The 12,544-nt window shown below is 38.5% G+C and overlaps 2 protein-coding genes across 2 annotated transcripts in view; one reads left to right on the top strand and one right to left on the bottom strand.

The window, feature by feature from the left end:
* LOC308611005 (transducin-like enhancer protein 1) overlaps positions 1-12,544 on the top strand; it is a 240,702-nt gene that overhangs the window by 166,110 nt on the left and 62,048 nt on the right. The window lies entirely within an intron of this gene.
* Positions 827-12,544, bottom strand: part of LOC308610996 (E3 ubiquitin-protein ligase RLIM-like) — a gene marked incomplete at both ends in the record, with an annotated part of 72,155 nt that continues 60,437 nt past the window's right edge. The window contains 2 exons of the mRNA XM_081259949.1: positions 827-2,433; positions 3,766-4,033. Of these exons, the coding sequence (XP_081116075.1) occupies positions 827-2,433; positions 3,766-4,033 (1,875 nt within the window). The remainder of the gene's footprint in view (positions 2,434-3,765; positions 4,034-12,544) is intronic.

Raw genomic sequence — 12,544 nt, forward strand, 5'->3', positions numbered from 1 at the left:
GTGATTAGAAGTCAGGAGGAAAGAAGGCAAGGGTATTTATTTCCATGATCTGCCCCCTTCCAAACTTTAGGTTGGCAGTGGATGCCATTTTCTAAGGTTACATCTCTTGTTGGGTGGGCTTCTCCTATAACTCGAAGACATTCTGGGTTGCAGGAACTGCTATCTCTCTATGCCCCTTCAAACCTAGTGGTTATAATACTGGTTTCTCACAGCTGCTAGCCTCAGGGCACTTCATCATCTCTTGGTTTCCCTTCATTCCTTACACACTTTAGTCTCTTCATTAAATGCTATTCCATCACTCTTTTAAAGTGTGCCATCAGTTTTTAGCTAGAACTGACTGATACATTGGTAGTGGGGAATAGGCGAAACGTTAAGGTAGTGTTAGGGAGGTGGGATAAACTGCTGTGGAGAGAGATAGGAAGAGAAGGGTTTCAAAGCTTTTTATGGCATTCTAGGAATGTAACATGACTTCTTTATGTGAATGACTCTAATGTAGTCTTAAATGGCTTCTTAATTATTGATATTTGGTTGGGTTTCTGTTTCTCTGCATGCACAACGAGGATTGAACAGGGCTAAGAGATGTCTGGGATTTACATGACGAGATAATACTACTAGGATCTATCTAGATTCATTATATCATATTAAGACATTTCTCCCATGGAATCAGGAACATCCCAACCCAGTGCACATGCTAAGTTTTTATTGAAATTCAGTGAACTGCTATGGTGTGAAATTAATTTTTATTGTCAGTCCCCTGCGTCGGCAGGCCGACTCTCAAGCCCTGCGCCACCAGGGAAGCCCTATAACACTTTATATAGCTGAGAACTCATCGATCAGGATTTTCACTCTCATTGGAATCCACTACTTGCCTACGACAAATCGGACACGTAGAGTTCTCAGACAGCCAGCGATCAATGCAGTGAATGTGATATTCATGGGAGCAAGGTAGTATGCGAAGCTTGCTGTTTTCTGTGTACTCTGTAAGGCAAATGCTACAGGCTTTTAGTGCATCATTTTCACCAAAAGATCTTACAGCCAAGCTGTCAATCTGTGCTTTGGTGAGTCCTGTAGTTTGCAGATCATGGGAGGACCCAGAGTCACTTTCATCATATATTATTAGGCTAATTTGTCTACCCACTTGCCTGGTCTCTGATGATAAGTCTGCTGCTAAGTTTGTTTCTTCACTGCCTTCAAACATCAGTGATCTAATTCCTGAATTTTCATCACTTGAGCTGGAACCAGAAATAGGACTAGAACTGGAACTAGACGTACAATTGGGGCTTGAATGACAACTCAGTGTGGAACTTGAATGGGTATCATAGCTAGCATTTGAATCAGAACCAAATGTACCACTACTACTACCATTAGGTGACTCTAGCCATTCCATGTTTGGACTTGGAGGTAAGACACTATGCTCTAAATTACTGTCACTGTCCATAAGGTTATTTGAGTTACTAAATTCTGTCATTGTCTGCCTTAACGTGCTCTGAATTGGAACAGATGTTGTATCATTTAAGCTAGTATTGAACATTCTGCAAACGGGATTTCTAATGGTATTGACATAAGCTCTCACACCTGCCCGCTCAGAATGTGAATACATATGCCTCAGTCCTCGTTCACTTTCAGAAGTGACAGTGTTGTTTGGTGTCTCAGATGTTAACTGAGTTCTACTAGCTCTGCTGTCTCTCTGAGAATATGCTCCAGAATGAACTTGTCCTACTTCAAGATTGAAGGGTATGGTTGGATATATTTCCCTCATTCCCCAAGATTCACCACTGCTGGTTGTATCTGGAGAATTTTCTCCATGAACGGCATTCCTTGTTCTACAAGTTTCAATAAGACCGCTATTTTGCAACTCAAATCCAGTCATTTGCTGTGTCAATATTTCTCGGTGCTCAGTTCTAGAAAATCTCGCATTCTCACTTAGCAGAGGCTGCTCAAAATTCTGAGAGGGTATACTATGATTCAGTCTTTGTACAATTTCCCTAAGTGAACGTGGAGGCGACCAACTTTCAATTCTTGCTCTGGTTCTCCGATACTCTGGGCTCCTACTTCTTGCTCTTCTCTGACTCGTGGTAGGTGGGAATTCCATTAATGTTTCAGTTGTATCTTGTTCAGACATAGATGGTCTTGTAAATATTGATTCAGGTTGTGGACTTTCCACTTGCCTTTGGCTGTCTTCCATATTTTCTCTTCTGGGAAGTCTTGCAGACGCTACATATTCATTCTCTGGATTTGGACTCCCATTATCAAGGTTAGCATTTATTTCTAAACTGAATATGAACTGATCACTTTTAGGATTAATTTGGCTCTCTTCTCTCCAAGATTGGTTTTCTCTTTGTCCACTTGTCATATTTTCAGTTTGTCCAGAACAGTTAAGCCAGTCTATTAGAGAGTCACCACTAGACACGTCATCTGAAGAGTCTCCTCTGTCTGTTAACAAAAAGAAATGGGGAGGGTGCATAAAAGAACTACCAAAATTAGAACCATCATAAAATAGCACTCTGAAACTTTGTTTCAAAAACAAACAAAAAATGAGAACTTAAATACTCAGGTGTTTTCAACTGATTTCACATTTATAGAGTTAATATTTTATAAACTGCACTGTGTAGCTTTATAAGTAAAGGTAGAATAGTTTCGATTCCATCCAAAGAGAGTGAGCTAATCCTAGATAAACTTAGAGAATTTTTTAAAAAGGGAATCCAGAGGAAGTCTATGTTTCAGTATTTCATCATATACACAGCCCTGTGTACCACTGTCGGAGGAATGTCAAGAGACTTATTTTTCAGTCCACTGTCAAAACACTAATGCAATTAAACAAGGTAAACACCAGTTAAGGTACAATGCTAGTAGTTTAGTTCAATTTACATTATTGTCTAATTTTCATTAGTCTCCAACATGACTACTTCTAGGCTCTTCACTTATGTGCTTTTGATAATAGATAAGCTGTTTTAAAATATAAGGTTATTGCCCAAATATAAACAAGTTTTATAGGTTTAAAAGTGTTTGCATTTTGAATACTTCTTAATGTTACCAAGATATTTAATTGACATTAAATTGAAGGTCAGATCAAATGAATAGACTGAACCTAGCATGGTACATATAAGACCATATTCAAGAGCCAAAGTATTATAGTATCCTCTTCATTAGACAGCAAAATCCTCTACTTCACACTGGAAGGGAAGGCACCAGACCTGAGGTCCGAGCAGGGTTTCTCAGCCTTAGCACTACTGACATTTTGGTGCTGGACAATTCTTTGTTTTGGGGAGCTATCCTGTGCATTGTGGGATCTTTGGCAGCATCCCTGGCCTCTGCCCACTAGATGCTAGTAACACCCATGCCTCCCCTGTGACAACCAAAAATATCTCTAGCCATTGTCAAATGTCCCCAGGTGTTGAAGAGAGCACAATTGTCCCCAGTGGAGACTATTTCTGTTTGCTTTTTTTACATGTCTATGTAGAAAAAATAATTCAGGAAGTAGGAGGGACTTTCAGTTGAGGTAGAAAACCAAGAAAAATACAAATAGGCTACTTTGCACTGTTTCCCAATTAAAACAACCCAAATGTGAATCAGGAAAACAAACAAACAGACCTTGACATGCTCACCCAAAATCAAGTAAATGCCAGTTCTTTTTATGAGAAGTTACTTACCAAATGAATGTAAGTCACTTCTGTATAATTTACTATTTCCTATTATGAAGTTACTATTTCCTATTATGAAGTTCCTTATTCATCCCATCCTATTCCCTCCAAAAGCAGAATATACCTGTATTTTCATCTGAGTCTTGTGGTGCGTTTTCTTTAATTAGCTGAAGTCTTCTCAGCAACTCTTCTTCCGTACTTTCACCTGGAATGCCTAGAAGATTGTTGTCTCTCATAAGTTCGTAATCTTCTTCACTCAGATTATTTACGAACCTGGAGAAATCTTCTTCCCGAACCAATCGGTCCGTTTGACTTATGTGTTGGGCCGAAACTCCATCTCCTTCATCGTTGGAATCCGAGTTTTCCACCTTAATAAACAAGTGGAAAATTATCTGAAATTCACGACGTGCTGTTGAAATTCACCAATGGTCGTTTCGTTTTCTTCGCTTTCTACTTCCTGCCAGAGTGTCCGGTTCCGACTCAGTCGGATGACCCTCCGCACAGATTCCTCCCTTCTCCCTTCCCGACTCAGTTCTGTGGCCCCTGGTGACGCAACAGTTGGGAGCCGCCTCTAGCCCAGAACTTGCTAGACGTTGCCTAGGCACCCATTATCTTCCCCGCTGTTACCGAGTAGGGACTGGATTCAGGTTAGGTTTCATTTCATTCAAAACCAGCCAATGTTACTGAGGGTTTATAGTGTACCAAGCACCGTGCTTCACCTCGTTTCACCCACATGAGCCTATTCTCAGGTTTTCAGGCTCTGATATGCTCTATTTATTCGTTACATTCCATAGGACTGCCTTCTTCAAAATGCCATGCCAAAGTCAGCCTAGTTCAATGCAGCAATTCTCATTTTCAGGTGCCCAGGGACCTCCGCCTTTTCTCCTCATGAATTTCTCAAATCCTAGACTCTCACTAAGAAAGCCCACAATCTTGGATAATTTACCAGGGCCCTGGCTGAGTCTCTTTAGTGTGTCCTCTCCCTTTTAACTGTTAATGGCTTCATCTTGCATTATATGGTCCTTCAGTCTTGTTTCAAACAAACAAGAAACACCAAAACTTTGGCAGGCTTTTCTGCTCAGCCAGGGAATTCCTTCTCCACAAAAGCATCACGTTCATTTTTGTCCTCCTTTCTCATAAATATTATAAATGGTACTTAAGCAAAACTAGCCAGAACATCACAGGAACTTTTAGGACAGATACATAATAGTTACTTTGTCTGCCACAGTGAGTACTGACCCTGCTGATTTTGTCGCATGTATCACCTGAAAGGCTTGGTGAAAATAAAATAACGCTCATTTGCAATGCTATCTGGAGGAGACCTCTAATTCACTCTCAGTACACAGCTTAGAAGTTTAAGGAGCTGTGTAAATTCACGGTTGTTGTTTTGTTCACGGTCCACAGCAGGCTTTCTTGTTTGTTCTCAAGGAGATGGAAGGATGGTAACTTTACTGGTGTGACAGTGAAGAATCTAAGTCTATGTCCTGCTTTTGACATTTGTTCCATGCCTCGTTTAACTTAAGCTAGAAAAATCAATCTTTCCCCTCTGAATCAAATCTCAGCAAGTCTTTGGATGAGAACAGAATCCCCTAGACCACCCTGCCTCCTTTATGGACTTCTCAGTGTATTTGTTATCTTTTACTGAAGTTATTCTTTTCACAGGGGAAATCTGTTGTAAACTTGTTTGCTGTGCCTCAATCAAAACTAGAAGTATTATGAAAATTCAGCGTGATTTGTACTCTTGATGCAGGAAACCCTAACAATCATTAGTGTTCTTGAGAGTGATTGATTCAGTTTAATTCAATTCAATCAATTCAAGTGTCAAGTATGTTTAGCGTTTGTTAAATGTCAGTCATATTATCGGATATTAAGATACAAAGAAGAGTATATTTAAGAATCTGTTGTCATTAGAGTATAATAAACAATTGAGCTACACAGAGGTAAAATTACAGTTTTGAGGAGAACGTGATTTGAGTGAGAGAGAAAATCGGTTTCACTGCCTTTGGGTTTGAAAGGATGAATAGGAGTTTTCTAAGTGAATGAAAGGGGGAAATATTTTCATAAGTGAGAACAGCCACTGCTAACACTCGTAAAACAACAAGGATAGTAGATTTTAATTACTAAAAAAAGACATTAGTTAAATTGGCAGAGGAAAGCCAAAAAATGGAGACCTTTATGACATGTTTAGAAGTTGGACTTTATCATTAGTGCAATGGAAAGATGTTGAAGTCTTTAGACTGTTGATGGTCAAATTTGCAATTTAGAAATAATATTGATAGTAGTGTTGAGGATGAATATGAAGGGCAACAGTTCAGATGGGAAGGTCAGAAATAGATAGAGGGCAGCCTAGGCTAGTGATGACAAGGATCTGAATCAGGGCAAAGGAATATGATTAAAATGAAGGACTTTAACAGATCTCTAGGCAGCAGAACTGTTTAAACCTAGTAATATATGGGAACGATGGAAAAGTGGGGAGGGGGAATATATGAGGGAAAGGCAGGGGTCAGGATTACTTCTGTATTTCTGTCTTTGCTTAGTGGACAGTGGTACCAATAAGAAGTAACACCTGATTCTGAAGGTGTATGGTTTAGCTTAAGAGGGAGCATGATTGCTTATGATTTGAATAGTATGCAAGTTACCTGAAGATTCAGAAAGTCTTACAGTCATTCCAAATTTAGGTACAGAAGCACATGAACTAATAGCCCCGGATGTTTGGTGTTCCCTGTAGTTGGCTCTCAGTGTCAATGACTCTAGCTTCCTGAACTATTTGTTCCTGGTTATGTCCCAATTCTGGTGCAAGTAACAGGGTATAGGGATCATCATCCAGAGACCTACTTATTGACCTTGATTATTTAAATAGAAGCCACCAATATAGCTGTGATTTACACTGAGTTCTCTCATGTCTTGACTTTCCTTCTGAGTATTGCAGTGTAGGTTCAGTAGTTTTTCCTCTGGATGGCAATATTGCTGCTTTGGCCTTTGTTCTATCCCTTGTCTTGATATCAGAAGTCTTCTGAAGATGTTTTTTCTTCACTTCTCATTTCAGAGATGGGAGGTGCATAAGGAAGTCCTGAGGTTGACTAGAGCATCACTCTAAGTTGAGTTGGAGGGGAAGAGGTTGAAGATGGAAAGCTGCTTACTTTCAAACAGAGTCAAGCACTTAAAAAGTTGGCCAATCCATTGTTTATGATGTGGTGAAAAAATGGGGTGTGTGTGCGCAGATTTGGCTGTTCTTTTATCTTGGTTGTAATAATCGAGTTTTGTAATCAAGAGTTTTCTTTTACTGACTTTGTCCAAGGAAGCTTCTGAACAGATTCTATGACTCAAAGGGAGACTGAAAATAAGCAAGAGATAGCATTCTCCCTGAATATGGGTAAAAGGAGTTCTGTGGCTTTAGAACTGTAAGAAATGATCAAGACATATATTCCACATACCTATTGCAGTATAACAAACCAGTCCAAAACGCAGTGGTAGATACAATAGAAACCATGTTGTTATAGTCAGGACTTTGTGAGCTAAGAATAAAGATAAAGAATACTGGGGATGGTTCATTTCTGCTCCATCATGACTGGGCCTCAGCTGTGGTGGTTTGAATGATTGGAGATAGATTAGACAACTTGACTGGTGTCATATGTCTGGGGCCTTGGTTCTGGCTAAGTTTTCTTTGAGTCACATCTTTTGGTGCTGAAATGTCCAACCAAGATGGCATCTTCATTCACAAATCTGGGGCTTGAGTTGGGCTGCACAGGCTGAAAAATCTGGGGCTGGTTTTCTCTCTGTCTCTGTCTTTCTCCATGAAATTTCTCGGTGTAGTTTTGGAGTCTTAGCAACCTGGATATTTCAAAGTAGTTGAACTCTTACATAGTGAGTGGCTTCACCCAAAATAAACACCTCATGAGACTTGGCTGGAATCTGTAAGGCTTCCTACGACTTAACCTCAGAAGTGCAAGAACACCTTTTCTCTTGCATTCTGTTGATTGAATAAGCCACTGGATCAGCCCATATTCAAGAAGTGGGACACCCCATTCTACCTTTCAATAGAGAGGTAAAAAAGATTTTATGGTTATATTTAATGTACTATAGCACATGATGAAAAAAATCTTATAATGATGACTTCTCAGTTGAAGTAGAAATTAATCTCTCCCTCTGTTTTCTGAATTGCATTATTCTCTGGGTAAAAATAAAAAAAGGGAGGACATAAAATCTGAAGTTCTTTGCATTCAGCCTGATTTTAAAGATACCCGATTAAGGATCTTTTTATTATGTAATAGTTTTCCCACATCAGAGACCATTGGTAATATTAAGAGCTATTTACTGAGCAACTGTAATTGCTAGACACTCTGCTTGTGTTTTAACTTATTTGATCTCAAGCCCCATGCAAGATAGCTATTACTATTCTCAGAGATAAAGGCATGGAGGCTGATGCAAATTAAGTGATTTTCTCAAAGTTACAGTAATAGATAATATGTTTAGATTCAAACAAGTTCTACAGGATGACTCTCCCTGTTTCGCTCTACTCTGCTATGTTTAATGAAAACACAATTTTAGACATCATTACACAAACGTAGTAAAATCTCAGTTAAATGAGATGCTTGAATCATGTTTGATCATTTTCGTGTGCCATTTCAATTCTGCTTTGGAGTTAGTCTAGAATATCTTCGTTTTAACTTAATAAAGAGTAATTTTAAATCAAGCAGTAAACATAATTAAAGCTTGATAAGATATTTCATATATTTATGTCTTTTTCTTTCCCACCAGAAGGATGGGTTAAAAGCTTGAAAGCATTGATGCAGAAAAATGAATCTAAATATGCATGTCTCATGGAATCTACTGGAATTGGTTCTTTGACACAAATACTTGTTTTGAATCTAAACACGAAATTCTTGTTAATTGAAATCACACCCTTTCCACTTACATAGGCTTGACACTAGGAATTAGTTTCATCTCTTCCTTATGCTTACCTCTAATTATGGAAATAAAAATGTATTTATTTAGCAAGGTCTCATCCCTCTTATGATTTCCTTTCTTCCCAGTTCTGCTCGGATTTAGACTTTTGATAGCTTTTCTATTAGTGCCGTGTCAGTGGATAGTTTGCTTCTACGCTTTCTCTAGTTTTGAGCCATTTTACACACTTTCTCTGAGGCATGCTCCAGGTCTGTTATTCACAAGCAAGTTAGTTCATATTTCCGCACATTTGTTTATCTGTAAAGTCTTACGTCCTAGATTATTGTAATAAATAAATAAACTTACATATACATAAATAATATTCTGTTTGTTACCTATATAGATATATTTAAAGATGAATTTTACGGTTCCAAGGATGAAACGGATATCAGGTTTGTTTCTCAAAACAAATGAACACAGAGAACACAAAATGAATAAGCAACACAAAAGCTCACAATATATGAGCAAAACCAAATTAAGCAGGCCTGCCATATACAGATTCACAGGTTATGCACTCTAAAACTCCCAGGGGGCACCATTCATGTAAAGAAGAAAGTGAATGACACTCCTATAAATATGCAGTGCACCACCTGTACAACTGAACATGCAGACCCTGAAAATGAGCTTTAATGTTATCTTCTGCCTTCCTTCGACCCAGTAGGGAGAAGAGAAGAGGATAATGAACTCAGGGGAGAGTAAATAGTTACTCTATTACTTGTTCTTCTCCAGGCCTAGAATTTTATATGCTCCTATTGAAGGGAGGTTGGTGATTTTGTTCAGTAGCCTGCAGTCACAGGGAGGTGCACTGCCTCTTTCACCAAGTATTTACACCAGTAGGTGTAACCACAATGGCAGCATGTGGTGTGGGTAAAAATGGTCACCTCACATCTCTGTCATGTGGACTCTCCCTTTTATGGTGCTAATTGGGTGTTGTAGTCGCTCTTATGGAGAGTCACTGAATGGTCAGTCTGGGTTGCCTATTCAAAGAAACTCACCACATTTTCAAATTACATTACAAAAAGGCCCCTACATTTCAGGCATACCATTTTGCTTAAATTCAAACTACTGTACTATAATCAAGTTGCCTCTCTTGCTTAAGTCTTAATATCCACAAACCTCAACAAATTCAGTGGACAGTAGGTTGACCAAAGGGTGAAAGTTTTTTAAAAAGTAGCATTTGTATTGGGAGCAGAGTTTGGGTTTCCTTATGGTCGGGTTTCCTGGGGCCTCTTTAATATTCAGGCTAAATGCAAGCTCTTATCCACACTATTAGAATGCATCCTCTATCTTCAAACACATTTGACAACTTATTGCATATAGAATAAAGTAAAATGTGTAGTAAGTCCTTACAAAAATCACTCTAGATTTGCCAACATTACTACATTTTCATCTTTCAAACTTCAGTTTAAATGTCACTTCCATGGAAAGGTCTTCCTGACCAGTTTATCTAAAATAAAATTGTGCATGTCATGCTCTGTCACAGACGCTTATCTCTTCCTCCAATAAACTGTATACTATAAGAATAGTGATCTTTATAGCTCAACCTGTGTTTTCCATCTATTCAGTTCCTTAAAGTAGATACTAAATGAATATGCATTGGAGAGTGAAATAAGTAAAGTAAGGAAGAAAGGCCAGAGGGAGGAAGAGAGGAAGGAAGGACAAAGATTCTCTCTCCATCTTTTTTCATTCTGGCTGCTGGAACAAAATGCCACAGACTGGGTAGCTTATAAAAAACAGAACTTTATTTTGTAATGTTATGGAGGCCTGAAGTCCAAGATCAAGATAGCAGCATGGTCTCATTCTGGTGAAAGCCCTCTTCCTGATTCATAGCCAGAACCTTCTTGCTGTGTCCTCACATGGTGGAAGGGGGCTAGTGAGCTCTCTGGAGCCTCTTTTAAAAGACATTGATCCCATACATGAAGGAATTTGTGGAATCTAAAAAATACAACCAACAAGTGAATATAACGAGAAAGAAACAGACTTACAGATGTGGTGAACAAACTGGTGGTTACCTGTGGGGAGAGGGAAGGGGAGAGGGTAGGGGATTAAGAGGTACAAACTATTATGTATAAAATAAGCTACAAGGATATACTGTACAGCACAGGGACTATAGCTAATATTTTATGATAACTATAAATGGAGTATAACCTTTAAAAATCGCAAATGACTATATTGTACAGCTGTAGCTTATATTGTATACCAACTATATTTCAATGAAAATAATAATAATAGTCACAAAAAATATGAAATAAAAGGCATTAATCCCATTCATGAGGGTGCCACCCTCATGACCTAATCACCTTCCAAGGGCTCCACCTCCTAATACCACCAATTTGGGGGGTTAGGATTTCAACATATACATTTTGAGGGAACATAAATATTCAGACCATAGCACTCTTCTTTGACCAAACTTGAGTCAGGCTTCTCTGAGTCCTCTTTCTAACTAGTCCCTGACCTTAGGCTCTGTCCTTGGCCCATTTAGACTAGTATTAGCATGAATTCTGGTGGGTCAGCTTAGCAAAAATCCTCTACCCTTGATATATGATCAAACTCTTTATCCCTCACCCTTCATGTCTTATCACCCTAGCCTGACTACAGAAAAAAGTTCTGTCAAATTGGTTTAGCCAGAATTCTCCTTACCCCTGATGTTTCCTCTTAGTAATTTTCTATCCACTGACCCCCACCCTGCTCCTTGCCTTTATATCTCTACTTGTTCTTATTATATTAGGAGTTGAGCCCCGTCTCCCTCTCCTACTACACAGCCCCTCTGTAGTAGTCTCCCTGACTTATCCTTGCTACCTTTAACAAGTATCATGTATACTTGTTTTCTTCAATACCTTCAGGCTTTCCTTACCTACATCTCTCTGCATGTGCTGTCATTTGTTCCATGCCTTTGTTCACATTGTAATCTGTGCTTGCGATGCCCTACCCTTTATGCCCTAGTTCATATCAAACCTCTCTGTAATATCTGTACACTTCTAGCCCTGTATTAAATACACTGCCCTTCAAGATGGCCTGTAAAACTCCTGTTTGCATAAATATTTGCCATTTTTCACCTTCCTGTTTCCTCTTAGACTCTTAAATAGAACAATGTGTGCACTTGCCTTCTACTAGATTGTAAACTGTAGTGATGCAAGATGTAGGCATTATTATGTGCCCCTCTAATGCCTAACACCAAATGTTATGCACAGTTAGAAACTCAATAAATACCTGATTAGTTGAACTATGGTCCTACTATCTAGTGAAAAATTCAAAGGCTATTGAATTGGATTCTGATCTCCCCCACTCATGAGCTGTGTGACATTGGGTAAGTTATTTAATCTCTCAGTTTTAGTTTCATTATTTGTAAAAGGCAATGATACCTAAATGCGTTGTGGTAAACTTTAGTGACATTCTATGTAAAATAAAGTAAATGTGATACTATATGTAAAGGTGTCTCCTGCTTAAGGTCAGGAATCCATTTGTAAAAATCAAGCCGTTTTTGTTCAAATGTAACCAGGAAACGATTTCCTATTATTTTAATGGAAACCTTTAATATGTTTTATATGTTAGCCCAACAACTCCAACAAATTTCCTGAAACGCAATGAAACAAAAGAAACAAAAATTTGTTATAATATAGATATTTAAAATCATGATATCCTAATCACCTAATAATTAATATGGTTTTAACAAACATTGCTTTGCAGTAACATGGCCTCTCTTAACCCCAGTAACATCAGAGTTGCACATCCTCTTCTGTGACACTTTGCAGGCTTTTCAAAATGTCTACACAGGAGTCTGAAGTTTTACCCAATGTATTTGGAATGTAACTCAAGATTTTCTCCAACCACTGTGTTCTTATAAAAGTTACCTTGAGTTTGCAGATGCAAATATGTTTTATTGCTGTATAATCACTGGCTGAAGAATATTTGATTGAGAACTAATTAAATTCTCTGTAGTGTAAGTATTAAATCAAAGA

The sequence above is a fragment of the Mesoplodon bidens genome (assembly GCF_964165515.1).
Source record: "Mesoplodon bidens genome assembly, contig: HAP1_SCAFFOLD_49, whole genome shotgun sequence".
NCBI classification, from domain to species: domain Eukaryota; kingdom Metazoa; phylum Chordata; class Mammalia; order Artiodactyla; family Ziphiidae; genus Mesoplodon; species Mesoplodon bidens.